General features: G+C 38.5%; 1 protein-coding gene across 2 annotated transcripts in view; it reads right to left on the bottom strand.

Moving 5' to 3' along the window:
- The window catches only part of DPYD (dihydropyrimidine dehydrogenase), an 816,112-nt gene that overhangs the window by 753,616 nt on the left and 36,715 nt on the right, over nt 1–25,781 (bottom strand). For both annotated transcript variants that reach the window (XM_075182332.1, XM_075182333.1), the window contains exon 2: nt 5,704–5,814. In XM_075182332.1, coding sequence (XP_075038433.1) covers nt 5,704–5,814 — 111 coding nt within the window. The remainder of the gene's footprint in view (nt 1–5,703; nt 5,815–25,781) is intronic.

The following is a 25,781-nucleotide window of genomic DNA, read 5'->3' on the forward strand; positions in this document are numbered from 1 at the left end:
TACTAAAACTAAAGTGGCACTGTCAGGGGCAAATTTAATGGGCAACAGAAAAATCTTGAGCGTTGGACTCGTCCTTGCTAAGCATTCCTAAATATTCAATATGTTTTACACAGTGACAGAGGGATGCAGTCAATATGAGAGACCATTATAGTCAGCCAGTTCCAGGGAAAATTGTTGCACTGCCACTATAAAAGGTGAAGATTAGTTAAGAGCATGAAGGAGTCAAGGGGATACATGTAGAAAGAACCTTACATCCTGGGGGTTAACAGTAAGGATGCAGGTACATTAGGGCATTGGGGTTTGGGATGGGAGCTTTCTGAAAGTATGCTCTCAGTGGAGTACATTGCAGTAATTTATCCTTTATGCTGTGGTTTAAAAAGATTTTTTTCCTTTTGCTGATTACATTACTGGTATACCAGTATACCATGGATTATAATTAATTCTCTATCTGCCAGGGTATACTGGTATTGGGCCAAGCCACTTTATAGTTCAGTGTCATGTATCAAACTTCCAGAGTCCCCTTTCTTTTCTCCACTCAAGTCTTATTGTCTGGAGCTTATGTGTGCAGATCTGGATTAAGGCACTGGGGGGCCTGGGGCACTTTAGACATGGCCAACCCTATTATTGTAATATGGTTATCATTTTAGACAAATAGACAGGCAATTCTGTGTGCACTACTGTTAGGTGCACACAGTTCTGCCTTCAAGAGCAGTACAGTGTGAAGTAGAACATACCTCCCAACTATCCTTGCAGTCAAACTAAATCCTGACTAAGCAAGACAGTGACCCAAATTCGGGACTGCCCCACCAGATTCAGGACAGTTGTCAGACTTTCCTGCTTTCTCCTACCTGTTCTTGTCACTTTCACCACTTGTGGCTGCTGGTGTCTGTAGATCAGTTGCTATTTGGATCCTGGAATGTTGGAGACCCTTTTTGGAAAAAAAATGGGTACATGAAAGTTAGAAAAACTACAACCATCCCTGCATTTTATAATTAGGCTTCCCTCCAGTCCCAAATTTAAAATGATAATATTCACATTTGCTAAATAAACTTATTTCCCTCCAACCAGTCCCCACATTAAATGAATAGTATTCCCATTTAATATATAAACCTATTGCCTTTCCTCCAAACAGCCCCAGCAATAAATGAAATAGCATTTATGGTTAATATAATCATTAAGCAATTCATATTCACATTTAATAAATAGCCCTCCTCCAGAAATTCAGCCCCATATTCAATTAACAACCCCAAACCATCCCAGCATTAAATTAAACGGTCCAATTACCCCCATCTTAAATTGTGAGATCCCACTATTAAATTAAATAGACCCACCGATAAATTAAATTTCCCCACAATCACCCTACAATTAAAATAACACCTATTAAATATTTCACCGCCCCCACCTGCACTCCCCCAATAAATAGCCTCTCTCACACACTGTATTAACATACTCCACCCCACACACATTATATTAACATACTCCCCCACATTATATGAACACACCACACATACACACACACTACATTAACATACTCCCACCCCCTGCACTTACCTTTTTCATCCATGCGTGCTGTGTGGTGCTGCTGCTGCTCACACATAGGATGGCACCTGTCATGTGATGTGCTTCCCATGTGACACTGGGTCTCTCAGAGGCCACACATAGGGGAAGAGAGGGAGGGGGATGGCTAATGATGGAAGGTGGTTAGTCCTGGAGGAGGGGCCAGCCACCAAGTAATAGAGACTTTGGCCGGTTCCTGCACTGGTCCTTTATAGTCTTTTTTCTGTCCAGCCCACCTGTTCCTGGTTGGGGGGCCCAGGGCACAGTTCCCCCGAGTCCCCCTTTATCCAACCCTGTGTGTGTGTGTGTGTGTGAATATCAATGTACAAACAATGTCACTGTAAACCTCCACACCAACATAGCTATTATTCACTTTCATCCTATGCTGAGGGAGTCTGTTCTTGGCTAAAATCTTGATTGCTATCATTAATATATATTTTCAGTGATTATATTATATTTGATTTCTGTCTTTGCCTATATAAACCGGTTTCCTTTCAAAGGATTTTGCCCAATTATAATATTCTGCTAAAGGGGATGCTGCTTGCTTCAGTACTATTAACAATATCTCCTTGTTCCCACCATTTGGCCTGCAGTCTGGCAATCTGTAACTACTGCTTGTCTTGACCTCTGGTCTGTACACAGATTATCCAATTACCTTATGATTTTGTACTATAGATCTAATCTATTACTGGCCTGGCTTGTTAGACAGCTACTTCCACTACTCTAGTGTTACTGCTCTCCTGCCCAAGGTTGTTGCAGAAAACCTGTTGGGTGCCAAAAACCTGGAAGCCCAACTGAAAAATTCCAGGTGTCACGTAAAGTCAGAAGACTCATTAGGATATCTCTATAGTCCTTCAGAGTTTCTCCAGTCTGTAATAATCCAGAACCCATGGGCTTCTTTGCAGAGTTACACAAAGATTCAGTTTGTCGACTGTATTGAACTGCATAGTGGTAGCATTTCTACTGCTCCTGCTGTACTATGTCACTGCTAAATTGTTTCATGTCCTAGTTAACTTATATCCCCAGGCTTTGAACTTCATGTCTAAACATTTAACACATTTATGGTTGTACATATTTCTCTTATTACTTTTGGTGAAAAATATACTTTTAAATTAGGGTTAGAGAATTCATAACTTTTATATGCGTTAAATCAAAATAATTTATTTTCTTAACCTGCATGTATTGGCACCTACTATATTTGTGTCACTTAGGTTACAAGATACCCTTCTCAGCACTGTTTTCCAATTAGCCAAGTTGAATTAAATAGTGTTATTTAAGGTTTGGAATTCACTCAAATATAAAAAAAAACATTAACAAAGCACCATTATAGCAACATTTAATTTTACATGACAAATGTGATGAACAGAGAATGCTTCTTCATTCTCCTAAGTTGTCCTTGAAAATCACACCTTTCAAAGCAACCTTCATTCTAATTCACAACAACTTGTTGCTAAGTAACTGACCCTATTTTCTCCCATGTTACATCAAAAAGTGGAATATATATATATATATATATATATATATATATATATATATATATTTAATTGACTGTTTTTACATCACTGCAGGCACACAATTTTTCTATATCTGGGTTATACATGCATTTTTAAAAAAAATATTTCTATATTTTATGTGGTAGCCCAATCTCCATCACAAGGTGTTTAATTAGATTGTGTTCTTGCCCTTCCCCCTCTACAAACCACATAGGCTGGACCCATTGTTGGCAATAAATGCATATGCCAAACTATGCAAACTGTCCTAGTCTGTGCCAGTTCCCGCTGCCTGTTTCGAGAAGCTAGTTTCGACCTCCAAGGTCAATAGGTGCCAGCTCCTGTCGCCTGACCAGAAGTGCCAGTCTCTGCCTCCAGCTCCAAGGTACCAGTCTCTGCCCCCTTTTCCGATTTGCTACCCAGTCCCAAGGTGCCAGCCTCTGCCTCCAGTTCCGAGGTACAAGACTCTCCCTCCAGTTACAAGGTGCCAGCCTCTGCTTCCAGTCCTGAGTCTCCTGCCATTGTCTTCAGTCATGAGTCTCTAGCCACTGTCTCGGGTCTTGAGCCTCCAGCCTCTGCCTCTGCATCTGAGTCTTCTACCTCTGTCTCCAGTTCTGAGTCTTCAGTCACTGTCTCCAGTTCTAAGTCTTCAGTCACTGTCTCCAGTTCCGAGTTGCCAGCAGCTGCCTCCATCTCCGAGTCGCCAGCTGCTGCCTCCAATTCCGTGTAGCCAGCCGCTGCCCCCAGTTCTGAGTCGCCAGCCGCTGCCTCCAGCCGCTGCCTTCCCACATTACAGGCTGTAATGTAGGAACGGGCAGTGAAGTGCAAACAACTTCAGATTGAAGAGGGGAATAAACAGAAGACGATCCTGTAGGTTGTCGTGGTCTGCGGAGAGGACAGTCTTGTAAAAAGTGTATGTTACTGGCACAGTAGACACATAATTTATTAGTTCTGCTGCTGCCACTCCTCTTTGGTCAGTTGGGGGCATGGACCACCTGTGAATATGGAGTTTGTTGCACCATTGTTCTTGGTACAGTACATTTGTAGTAGCACTATTAAAAGATGATGTTTGCACTGGTTCAGCAGCAGAGAAGGTTGGATGACACAAATTAACTGCATCAGAATTGGGATAGACAAAATCTGACAGTCTCCGGAAAGCAGAAAATTGAGCCAACTGAGAGAGTAGTAAAATTATGTCTGCTTGTAGAATCTGTAGCAATGGTAGTTCAGTAATTTGTGAGGCAGACATGTTGCAAGAGAATAGAAATGAAAACAATTGCAAAAAGAGTCCCAGGAGAAAATCTGAAACAGGATCTTCACACAGCTCCAAAGCTGTCTTTTGGGACGGTCATACTGTCACGCTTCAAGTAAGTAACAGCTATGGAGCCCAAGATGAGATATAGAAAATAGGTGTTTATTGGTCAAAATGCAGATAAATATTATGAACCAAATAATGCTGAAACTGCACAGGAATATCAGAGATGACTGGATACTGGTTGCAAGGAATACTGCAGATGCAGGAGGAATGCTTAGATGAAGATGGATCCGGAGTAGTGATGTGAAGTCCAAGAGCACAGGAGGACCAGGAGACAAACCAAAGAGGAAGGCAACAAAACAACAATGGCCAGCACAGGAGAGGCATAGAGGCAGGTATAAATAGGAAACACCCAGGTGCAGGAGATAATTAGTGACACAGGTTAACCCCTAGCAATAACAAAGGAAAATGCACAATAGCAGCACCTCTGGTGAACAGAGGTACTGACAGTATATATACAATGAACACAAACATAAAGTCCTATAGTCCTGGAGGTAGGAGCTGCCAATGCAAAGCAGCATGCAATGCAGAGAGCTGCATTCAGATCCTGACACCTATCAGTATGTTTTTGGAGTGTGGGAAAAAAAACAGAGCACCCAGAGAACACCCACGGAAACACAAGGAGAACATACAAACTCCGCACAGGTAAGGTTATGGTCGTGAATCAAACTAATAACCCTAGTGCTATGAAGCAGAAGTGCTCACCACTAAGCCACCATGTTGCCCACCTCTAATTGAACATTTTTTTTCCCCATCAATGTCCACCACTGTCCGAGGTTTTTGAAATTCTTGTGAAGAAGTATTGCCTTATATGTGAACTTCCACGCTAAATAGTATCAAATACATCTTTCCGTTCTGTTCAGAAGGAAAATTCCACCATGGAGCCCATTTGACTAGAGAACCTGAGCCTGAATAGGAGGAAATTAGGCTGTCAATGGTAGATTTGCAAGATTAAGCTCTATGACCAAATCCTGATAATTAGGAAATTCTTCTGAGCTACTAAAGAGGACCATTGTGTTACATCACTGTTAATTGTGGAATGTGGATAATGATTGATTGAGTCAGACTGATTGATAAAGAAAATTACCAATTAATTTGATTAAACAATAATCCATGATCCATCAAGGGATTTATTTATTGTTCCTTAAACTAGAATAATCAAAATATGATATTTAATATTTATGAAATTAATGTTTCATGGCCTGGAGTGAGGGAGCCGATTTGTGGAGTACTGGATCTGCACTCACTACACATACATTTATGCATATATACACAATACAAAAAGTGTGAATTTGGACAATACAAATTTACGACATACAACAAAATACAGGCTGTACGTACAGAACAGCTTCGGTCAGGATTTCGTTTCCACTCCTTTTTAACCAGCTTTTTCACTGCTGTAGAATGTAAACCTGCGGAAGTTGCAGTCCGAGGGTTCAGTGCCAAAATATTCTGCAAACAAGAAGAAATATGTTCAGAAAATTTATAGTGATTAGTGAAGTTTACAACAAATACATAAAATAACTGTTGCAATATTTCATATTTCTAGCAAGGATACCATTAATTTGTGCAAAGCAAGTCATTAGCATTTAACCACTGTAAAATAATAATTTTTACTATTAAAAGAGGGACATATTTTTTTGCCAATTAGAATGTAAAGTTGAAAACAAAAAATGCTTTTTAAAGTTATTGTTACATGATATCTCTCTTCCGCTCCTGTCCATTTATTTACTTTCTTGATCACGGCTTTAAACTAACACTTTTATGAGGTAATTTCATACATTACAACAAACACACTGAGGAGAACCTGCTGAGCAAATGTATATAATTTTCTCCTTTGCATAGAATTTTGAAAGAACATAAACTTGCACTTAGCTATTTAGGCAAGATTGGTGAAATAAAAAAATATTTTTTTAAAAAAGTCGCCAATTCAGTATATACATAATAGACGTTCGATAATAAATGTATTAAAGGGTCAGCATTAAACTTTTATTTTCTAAAATTGGACAGTTTTTATTAACCTTTTTTGAAACACAAACATAAATTTTCAAGTCTACAAACAAACCCCCAAAATAGCAGAATACTTAAAATTGCTCGATTAATAATACAATTGTAAATATAGTCAATATATATATATATATATATATATATATATATATATATATATATATATATATATATATATATATATATATATATATATAGCAACCATATAATGTGAATGCAAAATAAATATTCTGAATTTATAAGCAGCTTTCACAATATTCCAGTCAGTGTATACAATATATAATCAATAAATGTTGATTGTGCACAGGTTAAAAGCATGCCAGGCTACCAACACATTCCCAGCCTTTCATCCAAAAGATACCCACAGTCCTGCACACCCATAACATGAAAAAGTGTTCCTACTTAATTAACATTTTGGGCTATTTCGAGGTGTTTCATGAACCCATTTTAAATAGACCTACCAGAGAATAATAAACCTTATGGTGATTATAATAAGTGTATTTGCTGATATTGAAAACACGACGCCACATCTTTTATACTTTTAAGCATTTGCTTCCAATCCTCATTAAGGAGAGGTACGAAAACAACTTCCCATTTCGATTAGAGATTTGCCAACCCAACAGGGTAGAATATGGAATGGAAAATATTTTGTGATTACCCACAGTAGACAACAATTTTGTTTTAACAGGGGACATTTAATTGAGTTAATGGCATGCCGTAGTCAAAGATAACTGTAAAAAGTAGAATTAGGAAGCCCAAATTTGTGTTTTAATTGATCAAAGGATTGTAAATAACCTTCCTGCTAGGGTTGACTAAGACTAATCACACCAAACTGCTGCCAAATGTTATATTCTTTCTGTTTTTCTAATTCTGGACGTTTACAGTTGCTCCACAATGGTGTGTCTGATTCATACCCTTAACCGCTAACAGCTTATGTGCCACCCTCCATAATTCAACTACTTGATTAATAAATCTGTGCAAACTTCCTACATTTCCTCCCCACAAGAGGTACCTATAGTGGATTCAGAGGAGACCCCATCGGGTTATCAAGGAAGCCACCAAGAGCATCTCCACCTGTACTCCCCAGACAGTCAATTAAATGAGATAATTGTTTAAAAAATATATAGTTTTAGATTAGGTAGGTAAAAGAAGGTCCTTGAGGCCTTGGATCTACAGAGCATACTCAATTTGAGCTTGCTCCCCCTCCCCCCATACAAATGAGAATATATATTTAAAAAATGCAAATAGAAGGAAAGAGGGCACCTTATAGTGTAGTATCTTAGGGGAAGTGTGCCCAATAACCCGCAGGTACAATATATACGCGTACCAAATTCAGAAAATAGTGAAGCTCATCAATCACATTATGCTGGACGTGTTAATTCCCCATCTCATCTACCATATCCAGCCATATGAGGACATAGAAGCAGAAGGAAAAACAACAAAAAATAATGTAATATAACCCCAACACCTAAGGCTTCACATAGACATTGACATATATTTTTGTGTAAAAAATCAAATGCATATGACTGTATGCAAATTCAGCCCCATCTTACATTTAACACTCCTAACACTTAAAGAGGCGGAACAGGGGAGTGAAGGGGCGGTCATATGTGGACAAGTATAGTAAGGGTATGTTCACGTAATTGCGACTGTGTCAGACCTGGAAGCAGCCACAGATACAGCTTACCTTGCAGTTAGAATTTTCGTGCATGTACTCACGAACATAATGTATTCTAGCTAAAGGCAGAGCCGCATTGACATGAGTCTGGTTTTCGCAGAGAAACAAACAAACACCTATTCCAGACACTATCTCACAATCTGAATACCTTTTTCCTTAATAAATCATCATCAATATTTTTTTACCCAGGTTTTTAAATAAATGCAGCCAACACAAATACAGTACAAACCTACATGACACATACAGGTGTATATTACAAACAGAGGTGATCTGCACACCCTACTACCTTTATTTTAAATATGCACAAGGGAGTTTAATGACAATTCTCATAATGCACGGATAGAAAAAGATGTTCGTACATCTTCATTGGCCAGTTATACACACTCTTATAGACAGATTACTGAAACACAATTTCAATCACCTTTGAACTATAAAATATTTGTATCATCATAATTAACAAACCACCATGTTCTTTTTTACTTTCTTCCTTGAGATTATTTATATATATATATCTATATCTATATCTATATCTATATCTATAACTATATCTATAACTATATCTATAACTATATCTATAACTATATCTATAACTATATCTATAACTCTGTTGGCATCTCTTGATGGACAAGTTAAGAGCCGACAGAGTTCGGAGAGTTAATGATGATAACTTCACACAGCGTGCAATTGTAACTGTGCAGCAAAATGCCAGGTGGAACCACTGGATACACATGATGTCTGACACTGACAGATGACTCCTCATTTCATAGTTCATAGTACTTTGACAGAGCACAGATTTAGTAGCACTGCTTGTTTTACTGAAACTTTCACAGTCTGTTTTGTAACTGTTCCTTCACTATTTGCTATTCTTGAATTTGCAAACACTAATCAATCAGGGTTTCAATTCTGCTGTGTTCTAGCTTAATTCCTCAAATAATTAAGGGGTCTATTTAACAATATGAGGTGACAACGTCTATTTTATAGCCCTGTTTATCACGGTGACAGAAAATCGAATAACACCATAATTTACCAATAAAAGTTTCTAAGTGATTAACTATGGAAAAAAGTGCTTTATTTAAATAAAGCATTTTTTTATGTGGTAAGCTTCTTACCCCATCCACATGTAAATAGATACCCCTATGTAAGGACAAGCTTTGCCTGAGTCGATACCTGGTGATAGTCTTCATCAGTTCGGGTGCTTGTTTAAATTGGGAGTAGCCCTAAATCCGGTGAAAAAAATCCTGTCTTCGTTAAATAGGCCCATAAGACCGTAAAAGTCAATATCCATGATAAGAGCACAAGTTTGATATTTGGCGTAGTGATTATGGACCATGGTACCGTTTTAGGGGTCATTAGGATTTTTGCTCTGGTAGAGACTTGTAAAATGCATTAAATGCAGGCCTGCAGAAAAATAGTTGCATGCTTTGCCATCTATACTAAATACGGTGGCTGACTCAGCAAGCAGACATGCTAGATGACTTTTAAGAGTTACTTTGAGTACACACAGTTTCTGAGAGTAATTCATGATTCATTTAAAGCCAAATTGAGCAATACAAACAGGGAAGATATTAAAAAATGGTTTGAACCCAACATCAAAGACCTTTATTCTATTTTTCTTTTGTAACAGACAATGTATATTGCATTTAAGTATCAGAATGTGTGAATGTGACTGTTTTTATATTTTATTTTGCAGTAGACTGTTATTATTATTATTGTTGTTGCTGTACTTAAGTCACTTGCTAATGCAGCAAACTTGTATGTAGTATCAGTGGTCAAAGTGTAAATTTAGAAGTGGCGGTATGGAATATGTAAGCGAATGGAATTTGATAGTTTTATAATGAAGGCAGTAGGGGAAATGAGAATATGGCATTCCACTATATACCAGCCCACTTCAACCACTTTGTAGTATCCTTATAAAAAAGGACATGTATCATGGACTCCAATCAACTTCTTTTATCAAGAGGAAAAAGAGGTGTCCATACATGTACAAGATCCTTGTATTTAAAGCCATATCTATGTCTCCAAAACACCCTGATAACATACTTCCGTGTTTTAGCTATATGCATATAAGTGCATTGATCTCTGAACAGAGGGACGGGGGGGAAGCACAAGTAGATGTGGGTCAGAAAAGCCCCTCTCTAACTACTCCCTGATTTAATATCTTATCGTATATTCCAACAGTCATACACTATATCACCTCTATTTTATCAGGAAACAGCTCTTGATCCTCTTTATCTGTCACAAACCGCCCTCTGCACACTAGTGACTTGTAAGGTTACATTAAGGGAACACACAGGATTCCAGCCCAAATATTACGCTCACCTCTTTCTCAAAGGCTGCAGATTTACTGGTCCCTTTCCCAACACAGACACCTGCTTCCACACCACTCTGCCAACTGCCACCAGCTACGTATAAGGCCTGTTGCAAACCTATGAATTAATTATCCTATTGTGCACACACTGTGCTCTGGTAGCTAAACAATTAAACCTTCACACTCTGGTATATAAAGAGTTAACCCAGCCAAGCAATCTCTCTCTTCTACACAGGCAATGGATTCGTTTAGAGCAATGAGGACAGAACTATTAAATTGTTAGATTTAATATACAAAAGTTACAATGCTTACAGATAATAAAAAGACAGTTAGATAAAGATTTGACATACAAATAAAAAATTACAAACAGTTATAAAAACAAATGGAATGAAAGTACAGAGCATAACTTACGTACTATAATCTGTATGCCTGAGGGTAAGCAGAAAAGATGGACAGTCCTTCAACTAGATTGATCCCCAAGAAACTGACAACTTGCCCCTTCACAACACAAGTTTTTTAAGCAAAATGAAATGGGACGGCCTTCGCAGGGGCAGTGTTGATGCTAATAGGGGGTAGGAATGTCCCCTGGGTGTCACTATAGTTTGCACACAAATATTCCAGAAGTCTTGACCTTTGGCAACTCTTCAAAAATATATCCCAGAGACATAACTCCCCCTTCAAAAAAACAGTCAGAATCTCCCGCACATTTAAATGCCAAACATAATGGACTTATAACAATGGGACATCCCTTTCCCAAAGACATGCACTTATATCTGTTTCTGGGTACATCTAATAAATATAATTCACAACCCGGGTGTGATTTCTGCTCCTCAGTATGAAGTGCCACACAGATTTCCCAAAATATGTAATATAAAGACATTTTCTTTGAAGTTCATATTTCAATATACCTGTATAGACAGCCTTCAATTGCTGCCTTTGTCTGCAAGGATGTCAAGCTGTGAACGGCTCCAAAAACTCTATATAGGTGTCTAAAAAACTAACTTGTGTCAGGATATGGCTCACCACAGGGGCCTTTGAAGCTGCAACAGGTAAAACTGCTATCTTCTAACAACAGGATGTACAGAACTACCATATAAACATACAACAGTCCTTCTGACTTTACATTTTACACCATAGTAGCTCTATTTATCAATGGATTCAGTTGATATTTCATATGAACACTAGTGTTATGATTTAGGCCATATTCCCCACAATTATGTAATGGGTTATCCCTTATAACTGTAAGTTCTCTATGTTCATGACAATGTGTAATACCCTGCAATTCATAGATATATTAATGTATGCACTCATTCAGAAAACTACAGTTCCTCAAAGTGCCTCTGGGAAGTTAAATGCAAATTGTGTCAGCCATTTTGGAGTGGGCAAAGTGCAATGAATGAACTAGAAGGTTCCAAAAGATATTTGTGGAAAAGAGGAGGAGACTTATGGATGGTTTAAAGTGAAGTGTGCTATGACGGCTGCCTGTGATAATGCAGGATATTCCCACAGAGAGCCATTGAATGATATTGCCTTGTCCTGAGGGATCAAGATTGCAAAAAAAATGGTTCTGCATCTCATTGTACTTTTCTAAGAATGTTCCAAGTAATGTAATGAATAGCTTCATACACACTTATACACTTGACACATGTAATATTTGTCCCATATCACCACAACTGATTCATTTAAGCCATAAATTAGGTGAAACCATATAGCACTTTTAAGAGAAACCTTAAAAAAGACTTTTAATGAAAGGGGTGGTACTTAAAATGATAGGGTGTTGGACTTTAGCACAGTAATTCTATAGAGACATTTCCACCTCTCTTCACACCTAGATGCACTTCTATTTTGGCCCAAGATTAGAGGGTAGGTGGACCAGCAAGAAGCACAGGATGCACATCGAGTGTGCTTTGTAAATTATCTCCAGTAATTACTAAGGAAGTCAATTTCAGATCTAAATAATACCCCACCCATGTCAGGGTTCCCGTCTTCAACTGTAAAAGCAAGTCTGGCACTGGAAAAGGGATGTGGAAGTGTCGAAAAAGTGTACAAAACTATAACTTTTAGCTCTCCCGTGACCCATGTTAACCTGTGGATACAAATTAACTTAATAAACCACAAACACTACACTATGAGCTTATACACATTGGCCCTTGTTATACATCCTTCCTAGTTTTAATCTAAATTGGTCATTGCAGCATAACATATAGGAAAATGATTCATCCATATGAAGAACATGTCTACTGTATACATGCATTCATAGTGAACACCATATGTACCAAGTATGCAGCACATGCTATAATTTTGTGTCCGTTTAATTTAACTTTCACTCTGGTTGTTCAAGTGTCCACTGACACTTTCTTCCTGGGGATCAATGATCCCTATACAAAATACTGGTGATAGGTTATTACTGTTATTGGTTTGTAGGTTGCCACACTGCTTCGCAGCACCGGATGGTGGGTAAAACAGGACATGCATTAAAAACAGTAACATGCAAGGTAGATAAAATAAATCTAGATATAAAAACAAAAAAAGAGCAGGGAGGGCCGTACTCATTAGAGAACTTACAATTTAATTGAAAGAGGGAACAACTGAAACAGGAGTGAGTGTAGTCCAGAGAGTCAATTGGGACAGTTGTAAGGATGCACTAGTGTGGGTAGTATGAGTGGGTGTAGACTCTGATAAAAAGATGGATTTTCAGAGAACGTTTATAGATTTGAAGACGGTAGTAGAGTCTGATCAGGCATAGTAGGGTATTCTATAAGTGGGCAACGACATGGCAGAAGTCTTATAGGCAAATGAGAGGTTAAGGTAAAGAACACAGGGCTCTATAGCTCTGAGATGAAACCATTTAAAAAAAGAGGTGGTTCTGCAGTTTAGAAAGCAGTATGGTATGGTATATTGGGCAGCCACCGTGCCGCCACATGTATGGGGTATGGGGCAGCACAATGGCACAGTGATTAGCATTGCTGTCTCACAGGTGGGGTCATGGGTTTGATTCCTACCATTGTCCTATCTGTGTGAAGCTTATATGTTCTCCCGATGTTTCCTCTGGTTTTCCTCCCACATAGTCAAAAAAAAACAGTTACTGGTAATACAATTGCCTTTCAAAAAAAAAGTACCCTAGGGTGTGTGCATGTGAGTAAGAAAATTTATACTGCAAGTTCCAATGGGGCAGGGAATAATAATATGAATGATTGTTGCCTCACTCTTGGTACCAATGTAAAGTACTTTGAGTCCTATTGGGAGAAAGGTGTTTTATAGATAAATAATGCAGATTTTTTTTTGAAAGAGTTGGGTTTTGCTGCTCAGCTAAATGACAGGATTTTATAAAATGTTCCTGGAAGTGTGCTATGCCCCAGTGCATAATGCATTTATCATTTCATAATTAAGGTATCATCTCTCACATGGATAAAGTACTTCAACCATTAAGTGCACCAGACCTCTCGTAAGCAGTGATTGGCTTGATTAGTTGTACCAGAAAATAGAAAATGACAAGAATATTCAGGCAAAAAAAGATTGCCAATGAACAGCACATCTCTGGAGAAAATGAACAGCATATCTCTGGATATTGTATGTGACTTCTGGTTGGGTATTACCTCTTAAAATCTCAAGCAAATTAAGCATATGAAAAAGTGTAAAATGTCTAATTCACTCTTGCCACAAGTGTCTACAATATGAGTTACAACATGAAATGTTTATAATGCATTTATTTTGCAGTCATAAACCAAAAGCCTTTCATTGATTTTATGCAGCCATTTAAATAAAATAACAATCAGAAAATAGGCTGACACGGTGTAAGAAAGATGGTGTGTAACGTTTTCATGGTTTCAAGTTTATACCTATTTCATGTATGTCATAGATGAGCTTTTCATTTATTTTGATATGTTTTCATATATCAAGTGAAAACTAGCAGGGGTCAGACGGTAATTTAGCAGTTTGCACTTTTAAAATATTTGTACGGAAAGGATTCTCATTAAAAAAATAGAGAACAGTTTGCTTATCTTCCTATGTAAAGTGAAATATCATTGTCATGCATCTCAATTAGCACAAGTTTGCCTAGATTGGTGGAGCAGATAGTGGCACTTTCGGAAGAGCAGTCCCCCAGGCCGAAGGGAGGAATAGGCAGAGTGAGAGCGTTTCTTACAAAGTACAGAGTAGACACACAGGTGCATCTACTTTTGCAAGGCAGTGAGATTTCATTTTATGGTATTCAATTCATTTAAATGAGATAAAGATAGGGTGTATACTGATGTCCACTCAAACCAACAGACTTGAATTTTGTACCAGCTCTGTTCTGGCAATAGTTAGGTCTCATACTCTACTTTTTTTTAATGGGACGTATTATGTGCCTTCATGATGCACTTGGGCGGAGTAGCATATTTCTGGGCATACTTCAAGCAATGCAATAAAAAGTGACTCATAATAAAAATAATACTGACGTGCCCACACTCACGATTAATTTAAGGTCATAATGAAGGCAATAATGAGCAGTATTTTGAGAAAAATTTAAGTTTAATTTAATTAAAGGGGTGTTTTTTAAGTGGGAGGAGGTTATATATTTGAAGTAGCGTTTTCACTGAATCTCTTCATGTTTTTCCTCCTCTCTGCACATATATATGCATTTCCAGTTTGTGGACAAGAATAGATGTGCACTTTGATGTACCCTGAGCAGCTGACAAGCAAAGACATTTTTCTGTGCACATCAATTGCACTTTTCAATGAGATCCTTGGTTGTAATAGGAAAAAAAATGACAACATCATACTCACTGTTAATTTATTTTCCTGAAAGTAATCTATCGCAGCACTTATATTAGGTTACTTCCAAATCAGCTGAGTGTAGACAGGAAAAAAGAACCACCCGAAGGGTATATAAATGTGACTCATCCTACATTCTTGGATCTTTGATAAACTTCCCAAGCTCTCCTACATAACCAAATATAAAAGCATGAGAATATAGGGCTGCCATGGAGCTCTTCAAGGAAAAATTATGTTTGGATGGAGCAGATCATTTGCAGGAACCTCCAGGGAGAACCACAATGTATCGGTCTTATGGAAACAATTTGTTCTGGAAAGATAGGTAGAGAATACTCTAACAAGACCCAGAGTATGTAACTGTTCTTCCCTTTTATTAGTTGGTTATGAAGAGAGCATTGGTAGTCCCATCTCTTGGCTAATATGAAAAGAGGAAACTACTGTAGATAAATAAGCGGAATTAGTTCTTAATGCTACCTGGTCTACATAGATCAAATTAATCTTCTCCAGATTCTAAAATTGATAAAGTTATTAATATACTAGTTCAATCAATAAAGAATAATTCTTCTGAGATACCTTTGTGACCACTCAAACTCCATGCTGTCAAAGAGAGGGAGTCTTGTTTTGGGTGGAGTCAGCATGGTAGAGGCCAAAGTTGTTCTTGAAGTATTCTCCAAGCCACTGCAAACCATGGGCAGCAAGGACAAAATGCATGGATGGCTACTACCTCATTGCCTATTCTCATGGGAGGATCTGACACCTGCTGAGGTAATTCTGGACCACAGATGTTTTTTTTAATTCAAAATGTTGACGCTACTAATGTGACATTAGACTTTCTGAATTACCAATGAAGTCTCATCAAATTGTAGGACTAAACAGTTTACGCAGCAATAACATGGACAATGATGTCTACACAGTAACCATACTGGAAACCACCATCACACCCCAGCCCTGCAAGAGGCCAAAATTATTTCTATTGAGAAAACAAATAGAAAAGGTTTGTATCCCTGCATCCTAGCATTTACCCTACATTGTGGGGTACATCACTTACCTCTCCCACCCACTGGCTCTCACCAGCATACTCCTATATAAAGCCATGTCTCCTGTCACCCTCTTAAATCACTCTATAAAGGAATAACTCGCCTATAATATTAGAGTCCAGTATGCTGCAAATAATAATTAAATCTTGTGGCATATTTCAAGCACATATAATTTATTTTTGGAATCAACATTTTTAAACAAGTTTGTGAATTTTGCTTCTGATCAGGTTCATCTAGTGCCATAAGACTTATTTACACTCTTGCTACTGAAAAAAAAAGAGCTTTATTAAAATATTCCCACCCATAAGCTTACTACTAAATCATGATAAACTGGTCTAAGCCCTGTATAAATTTGTTACCATAATTAACTTAGCTACATGTTAAAACCACAAATTACCTGCAAGTACATTGGATGGCATTTTTATTGTTAAGGGAGTTTAGCTCTTCAGAGGCAATCTTTGTTCTCATGTTGCTGTGTGACAGGTCAAAGTAAATGTAATGAAGATACAATTAATAGAATTAATAAGCTCTGCTGTAGGTTACTGAAAATATAATGAAAGGGTGATGCTAAATCCTCAAGTGACTGCAATGTGTACCTTCACAGATGGATGAATACCAGATGTTATTTCTTGCTTCGTCCAACACATACCTATCAAAGACAAGCCACTGTGCTTATTACACATGATTTACTTTAAGAGGCTAATATTTACTTTGCCCAAAAGTGCACCATATGTAAGTTTAAAGTTGTTGTTTTTTTTAATGGTTATATTTTCAGGTTATGCTAAAAGTTTATTAGAAATTTTAGTAAACCTCCTAATGATCCAAACTGAAAAATCAGCACAAGTTAGGTCACACTCAATCTCAGCTTGGCCAACATAGATCATACCCCCTTTGAAATAATGAAACTCAATACATTTGGAGGAGTGTGTTTTAGGAGGTGAAATAAAAGGGAATTCCATGTTGCTACTGGGTTTGAAAAGACAGACAGACTTAAGGTAGGTTAGTAATTGATCTAATTCTGCCAAACTAGCCAACAACATGGTCTACCAGCTTGAAACTTAAGTTGTCCAGCCATGTTCCAGTTTAGGCAGACAATTTGGTAACCTACAACAGAATCCTATTGAGTTTGACCATATTTTGTTCAGGAGCACTAGAAAGTGTGGTCAGCCAATGACAGCATTATTTGTGCGTGATAATAAGCCAACCACACCAGCTCAACTGCTGAACAACCTAGGTCTGATCAATATATTTATGGCCAGCTTAAGGTTTCAACTTTGTTTAAAATTAAAAAATAAATAAAAAGACACCCAAATATAACAACTATTTCTTGTCTCTCATTATTGTAAGGCCAAATTAGAGGTCGTATAATATGAGTTAAGATATCTTAATAGTATGAAGGCAGTTTAATAAATAATCTATTTCACAGCAGGATTTAACAAATTGACATTATGTGAACTTAGCTTCTGTAATCTATGTGTCTGCCTTTATCTTAATGAGAATTGACTTTGAAGTGGCTTGAAGACTAAACAAGAAAAAGAAAACAAATATTTTATTACTACTGTGTACAAATGCCAACATTCCAAGCAGTACCATCAATTCTTTGAACTGGGAATGGAATTGTACTAGCTTATCCTTATTATTCTATTATTAAACACAATGTAATGTTTCATTCAGCCAACCTACAGTTTAGGAACAGATAAACCTTTTCAGTGCCAGAACAGAAATTTATAGCACATTTTTTTTTGTAAAGGCTCCTTTGCTCCTAGTGGCCTTCTGCAGCCATCAAAAGGTTAAAATCAACAGGAAAGCAGCAAGAACTATCAAATTTCAGCATTCACCAAAAAGCATAAAACATGAGCCTTTGTTTTCTTTTCAATGCTGAAGGCAAAAAAAAAAAAAAAAATGGGAAGTGAAGAACTGTGAGTTTTAGTTTCTAAAAGCACTAAGCAATTCTAGTGATTTAATGGGTTTCAAAAATCACTTGAAAAAATGTGTTTCTATAAAATGGAAATCCTGTACACCAAAATACAATGTGAAAAGCAGTCAGTAGCCAACAGTCTAATTTTAAACCAACAAAGCAAAATTTAAAATTTGTATAAGATTTTCTTCTTTATGTGGCACATACAAAGCCATAGAGATTTTTTTTATCTACTCATGGTACTTGCACTATAATTTTGAATGTAAATCACATATACAAAACAGTTTACAATACATAGATATTTCCATTGTCTACCTGCTAAAGACATTTCAGGATAATCGTGGGGATTGCTTATGATGATGTCTCAATATTTTAGTCCTCAGCTCATGCTTCATCATAACGATTGTGTAGTAAGGGAGATCTAGGAATTATTATTTATTAACATTTATTTATAGAGCAACAGCATATAAACACAACTGGGGACAAACACAGTAATAAAACAAAACTGAGTATTAACCTGCTGGAAACTCGCAGCTTGATGCATTTACCCCCAGGTATATAAATGCAGCATCACAGTTTCATGTGAAATAGGTACTGTTTACTTTTTTTTTTATTAAATGATTGCTTGATTGATCCATCGCCCTTTTGCATTAGCAATAGCAGATAACCCTTATTGAGAGATGTTTTTATGTTACATTCTGAGTTTTGGCCATATTGCTAATTTCATTAACCTGTTCAATAGCATGTTATTTTGGTATCTAATTTAGCGGTGAATCTAGCCACTTTATATATCTAAATGTAGAAGTGTATGTGCACTCGGGTTCGGTACCTTATCCCGATACTGGAAACACAGACTTTGGATACCCGACATGATGAGACCGATGGTGTCCTTCCCGACAGAGTGGTAATAGTGACAACTTGAAACGGTTCAGACGAATGAAGATCCCAGCAGCCTACAATGACATCACTTTGAAGGGCCACACTATGATTTGTGCTGTTAAGCTGTTAATTTAAGGAGGCGCCATCTGTACAATGTTCTTTGAAAAGTCTAGAACATTGTACAGCTGGAGCCTCTTTAAATTAGCAGGTTAACAGCACAAATCATAGTGTGGCTCTTCAAAGTGACGTCATTGTGGGCTACTGGGATTTTCATTCGTCAGAACGGTTTCACGTCTTGTTTTCAAGTTGTCACTATTACCACTCTCTTCAAGTCGGAGTATCCGATGCCGGAGTTTCCAGCATCTGGCTAATAACTACCACCGTATGCACTCACAACCAGAAGTATATACAGATCTCTGCAAAATGCATAGAGTCAGGATCTCTTCAGCAGTTGGTTATGAGACGTGAAGAGCGCAGATCTAAAAGTAAATCGTGTAGGTGTGTACACATAAATCTGCATGCTCATCGGGACTTTCAGTTGTTGGTAAAATCATTACAGATATTGCATGTGCAGTAATTTTCTGTTGTGTGTACCCAACTTTAGGCTGTGGCATTAAGAATTTCTGTACAGAGTGATGTATGCTGATGCCCATGTACAAAAACATACATAGAATAGAATTCATAGAGCTAAAAATTAACCGAATATATGCCAATGTCTGAAGGAAGCTTTGATCTACGATCATTGCCCGATAAATGTTTTACTATTTCACACTATACTTTGGTCAAAGTAGAGTGGTACTTTGCAGTTAATAGAATTCCCTTAGGCTCAGACAAGGGAGCCACTCGACAACTGCATATGGTGTTATCAACATGTCCAGAGGTAGAATCTTTTAAAAAGCAAAATAAAATGTTCAACATGAACATGGCAAATGAAGCAATCTCCTGGCATATTCCTTTCAAAATATGGAAGGGCTACGTTCTGGCTTCATACCATTATTCAGAAATGTCATCTATTCTGGTTAAATTTAATAAATAATGCATCTTGTTAATTCAAAATAAATTAATGATTTGTTTCATAGGGGTCTATTTATTAGGAGACCCCCATATTTTCTGAAGAGAACTGGTATTATCGTCAGAGATAGGACCTCTCCCTAATTACCAAGTCTCCTTGTCAATGATAGCTTTCGCCAGCTATCGTGTTCATCATCATCAATTATTTATATAGCGCCAACATATTCCGTAGCACTTTACAATTGGGGACAAACATAATAAACTAATAAACAAACTGGGTAAAACAGACAAAGAGGTGAGAAGGCCCTGCTCGCAAGCTTACACTCTATGGGACAATGGGAGATTGACACATGAGGTTAAGTCTACATTTTGCATTTTGGCCCAGCCAGACTGCAAAAGTAAAAGTGACTCATAAGCTAAATGAACCTGTCACACAACAATGTTTGTCACGGGGCAGCCGTCCCGCTTGAAACTGTGTAACAGGCTAAAGGTAGTGAGGTTAAGAGGGTGGCCGAGGAATATTATAAGCTTTTCTGAAGAGGTAGGTTTTCAGAGAACGCATGAAAGTTTGTAGACCAGAGGAGAGTCTTATTGTGCGAGGGAGAGCATTCCATAGAGTGGGTGCAGCCCAAAAAAGTCCTGTAACCGGGAATGGGAGGATGTAATGAGGGTGGATGAGAGACGCAGATCTTGTGTAGAACGGAGTTGCCGAGTTGGGAGATATTTTGAGACAAGAGAGGAGATGTATGTTGGTGCAGCTTTGTTGATGGCCTTGTAGGTTAGTAAAAGTATTTTATATTGGATTCGGTACAAAACAGGCAGCCAGTGTAGAGACATACAGAGGGATTCAACAGAGGAATAACGATTTGCAAGGAAAATCAGTCTTGCCGCAGCGTGCAAAATAAATTGTAGGGGTTTGAGTCTGTTTTTGGGAAGACCAGTAAGGAGGGAATTGCAATAGTCAATGAGGGAGATAAGTGCATGAATTAAGGTTTTTGCAGTGTCTTGCGTGAGATATGTGCGAATTCTGGAAATGTTCTTTAGATTTATGTAGCATGATTTAAATAGAGTCAATGTGGGGAACAAAGGATAGGTGCGAGTCAAGGATTACACATAGGCAGCAAGCTTGTGGGGTGGGATTTATGGTCATGTTATCAACAGAGATAGAAATGTCAGGTATGCTTTTGTTGGTGGGTGGGAATATTATTAACTCTGTTTTAGAAAGCTTAAGTTTGAGTTGGCGAGAGGACATCCAAGATGATATGGCAGAAAGACAGTCAGTTACACGGACAACACAGATGTTGAGATATCAGGAGAGGATAGATAGATTTGGGTATCATCTGCATAGAGATGATACTGAAAGCCAAAGGAACTTCTTAGATTTCCAAGAGAAGCGGTATAGATAGACAACAGCAGAGGAACTAGCACTGAGCCTTGTGGTACTCCAACTGATAGAGGAAGCGGAGCAGAGGTTGCTCCAGAGAAATTAACACTAAAAGAGTGATTACAGAGGTAGGCTGAGACCCAGGATAGAACAGTGTCGTGAACACCTAGGGATTGCAGCGTTTGTATGAGAAGGGAGTGGTCAACGGTGTCAAATGCAGCCGAGAGATCCAGGAGAATTAGGTGAGAGTATTGGCGTTTAGTTTTAGCAGTGATCAGATCATTAACAACCTTAGTCAGTCAACGCAGTCTCTGTGGAGTGTTGAGAACGAAAGCCAGACTGAAGAGGATCCAACAGGTTGTTTGCGGAAAGAAAGCATGTGAGGCGAGTGTAGGCAAGTCTTTCTAGAAGCTTGGAGGGGCAAGGGAGCTGAGAGATGGGACGGTAATTTGAGAGAGATTTTGGTTCGGAATTCTGTTTTTTTAGAATAGGAGTAATCACTGCGTGCTTGTATAGTGATGGAAAGATGCCAGTAGAGAGTGAGAGATTACAGATTTGAGTTAGAGGTGAAATGAGCACAGGAGACAGGGATCTACCAATTTGCGAGGGAATAGGATCAAGAGGACAAGAGGTAGAGTAGGAAGATTAGAAGAGAGTAGAAATTTCCTCTTCATTTGTGGGGTCAAATGAAGAGAGGGTGTCAGAGGGTAGTGAGAAGGAATTGAGCTAATTGCTTGTCGAGAAAGAGGATACCATTTCTAGTCTGATCTTGTCAATCTTGTCCTTGAAGTAGGAAGCAAGATCCTGAGCACCGATAGTAGATGGAGGGTTCGGGGTGGGAGGATTGAGAAGAGATTTAAATGTATTGAAAAGGCGTTAGGGGTTAAAAGCCTGAGCATAGATAAGAGATTGGAAGTATGTTTGTTTTGCAGTGTCCAGAGCATTTTGATAGGAGTGGTAGACAGAAGTATATGTGAAGAAGTCATTAGAGGTGCGAGATTTACGCCAGTGATGTTCTGCTTTACGGAACAGTTTTTGAAGATTTCGTGCTGCTTTAGTGTGCCACGGTTGACATCGAAGTCGACGTGTAGTATGTAGTGTCGCTGGAGCCACTTGATCAAGGGCCGTTGCTAAGGTTTGGTGAAAATGAGGTACTGCCATCTCAGGGGATGAGAATTTAGAGATAGGGGAGAGAAGGTGTTGGAGAGAGGTGGAAAATTGTTGAAGATTAATAGAATTAAGATTTCTGCGGTTATGAGGAGGCTTGGTAAAGTTAGACAGTAGAGAGGTTAGAGCAGTGGGGGTGAGCGTGTAGCTGATAAGGTCATGATCCGAGAGGGGGAAGGGTGTATTAATAAAATTAGAAACTGAGCATAGTCTAGAGAAAACAAGATCAAGGCAGTGGCCATCCTTATGAGTAGATGATTCAATCCACTGGGAGAAGTCAAGTGAGGAGGTTAGAGAGAGTAGTTTGGAAGCTACTTTGGAAGGTGTGTTATCAATGGGGATGTTGAAATCACCCATGATGATGGTGGGGATGTCTGAAGATAAGAAGTGAGGGAGCCATGAATCATTTTGATAGTTTTCTGTAATAAGGCTCCATAAAGCATACCGCCTACCTTTCACAAAGTTTGGCGGTAGACTCCAGAATTGCTGATCTGATAAAGGTGGAGCCTACTTGAAAATGGGGGGAGTTTTGTCCAAAAGTGGGTGGTTGAGAGATCTGAGGTGGAGCTTATTATGCCCTGATGTTGGGAGGACTGATAATGTAATGCTTTGATCATATAAGATAAAGTGACATTCAGAGTGGGATGAGTTGTTGGTTCTGCAGTCAAGAGTTTCAGTTCTGTGCTGGTATAATGAGAATAGAGAGTGGGAGAGACAGTGTTCAGAACCCCATAGGATCCAATAGATCACGAGGAAGTGCTGAAAAAGAAAGGAAAATGACTGGGACAACGATAATCCTAGCACTGAGGACAGTTTATCAGAGCTCAGTGAGAGTTGGAATCCAGAAGCATGAGGGTGGTAGTACGCTTATGAAACAAATGTGTGTTAGTAAGGAGGGAATCCATTTTGTCTTAAATCAGATGGAAGAAGTTAATGTAGTGCTGTAGGCAGAGATTAGGAGAAACATTGATCAGTTATCTAAACACAACACTGCAGGAGGAGTGAAGCCAAGTGGAGAGTAACTGTCCTAAAAAAAGTGAGAATAATATTTTAAACCATGTTTTTATCTTAAGTTGAACAATTTCTTTCAACCCTTTTCCTTACATGATTCTGAAATTTCATATTCACAGATTTTGCTATTTGAAGCATTTAAATAGCATATGTTCAATTGTTTTAGGTCATTACTTCCACAAGTGAAAACACAAAGGGCACATGCTATACACTCCCAAAGTGGCAGATTACTCCATCTTTGAGAGCTCCCGTTGACTACAACTATAATGTTTAAAGATTACATCCCTGTATTTTAGTAAAGGTGCAAGCCAGAAAAAATACACACTTTGTCTGTTAACTTATAGTAAGTGAATAATAATAATAATGTACAATGACACATATAATTTATTTATATAGCGCCAACAAATTCCGTAACGCTTTACAATTGGGAACAAACACAGTATATAAAACAATACTGAGTAATACAAACAGACAGAGGTAAGAAGGCTATATGATCCAGCAACACAACACACAACATCAAGTAATTTGTATGCTAGTAAATAAGTTTTCAATGTTCACACTAAAGGGTCTATTTATGAAGTGAAAATATGAAAATGGCTGTTTTGTTTTCTGGAGAATGGTGATCACGGCTCTTCACTAAATTTATCAAAGGGCTAATGCCAGAGAAATCAGAGATTTCTCCAGCCTAAACCTACTTTTCACTGGTTAATGCAGTCCCCATAAATCTCTATGGGGACTGTGAATGGCCTCATCTCAGGATGGCATTCATTACCTGATCAGCCTTTGTCAGAAAAGACAGAAATTGGAGCATACTTGCCCACTCTCTCCGAATGTCTGGGAGACTCCCAAATTCTGTGTAGGTCTCAAGGACTTCCAGGAAAGAAAGGCATTCTCCCATATACTGCTCACATGCTAGTGAAGTGGGAGGGATGGGGGCCTCCATGACATGGTTCTCAATGAACCCACTCATTTTGGCCCTGCCCTCCATGAATAAGTGATGCTATTGTTAGACTGGACAAATATGACATAATTTGTGGCACCCAGCCCCAATCTGGACTCACACTTTACATTCCTCCTTGATGGAAGGAAAAAAAAGTGGGCAAGTATGATTCAGAGAAACAGTAGCTTCTTTTGATCCCTCCCTGGCTGCATCGCCTCGCCTCCTATGTATACAGTTGCTAGTTGATAAATCTGTAATATAATGTATAACAATTCTTACATAATTCTAAAGCATACCATATAAACCTAAAGGAGTATTATAAAAAAAAAGCTATATAGCTTATCTTTTCTACTCTAGGACTAAAAGGTGTTATATGTCCCATTTAAATCCTGGACAACATGTAATAAAGTATATGCATTTAAAAAATAAATCTTAAAAAGTTTCCAATATACACATGAAAATATACATGCACATATGCAATAGGAGGATTTGGTGATGGATGGTGGCTGTAGTTCACTACATCATGAGGCAGCTGGTGAAAGAAATCCATTGATTACAGAGGAGCATATATTTCACAGGAGATTACAAGGTAGGAGGGAATGTTAAATAGTGGCGGTGCAAGTTTAGGTATCGCCGCATTAGATGGCAATGCAAAGTGATAATTAACTAGGCCTATTATGTGGAAAGGAAAGCGGGGGCTGTCATATAATGTATGAAGAAAAGAGGGAGGCTGCTATATAATGTGAAGGAAAGAGGGGGGCAGCTATATAATGTGTGAAGGAAAGAAGGAGGCTACTATATAATGTGTGAAGGAAAGAGGGGGGCTGCTATATAATGTGTGAAGGAAAGAGGGGGGCTGCTATATAATGTGTGAAAGAGGCGGGCTGCTATATAATTGTTAGGAACCCCTCCAGCCGGCACAACACAACCCGGAATCTACTCTGCCAATCAGGTGTTCACTGGAGCCCCTGATGGTGGGGACAGACTGGGCCGCAGACTGACAGAGGGTCGTGAAGTGCGTACCGGCTGGGGAGAACCCAGGCAAGCAGAGTGAGGTCCACGCAGAGGTCAAGGGCCAGCAGCAGACAACAGTATTGGTAAACAAGCTGAGGTCAGGAGTCACAGGCGGATAGCAGAAACGGTAAACAGGCCAGAGATCAGGGTCACAGGAAACACAAGCGAAGTCCAATTCAAAGCCAAGGGTCATACACGGGAAATCAGTAGCAGTATCAGAATACAGGAACAGGAACAAGCAGGTCAGCAGACTGGAGCACAGAAGCTATAACCGGCAGTGAGTTTGCAGAACTCACTGCCTTAAATATAC

Source organism: Mixophyes fleayi, chromosome 8 (assembly GCF_038048845.1).
Source record: "Mixophyes fleayi isolate aMixFle1 chromosome 8, aMixFle1.hap1, whole genome shotgun sequence".
NCBI classification, from domain to species: domain Eukaryota; kingdom Metazoa; phylum Chordata; class Amphibia; order Anura; family Limnodynastidae; genus Mixophyes; species Mixophyes fleayi.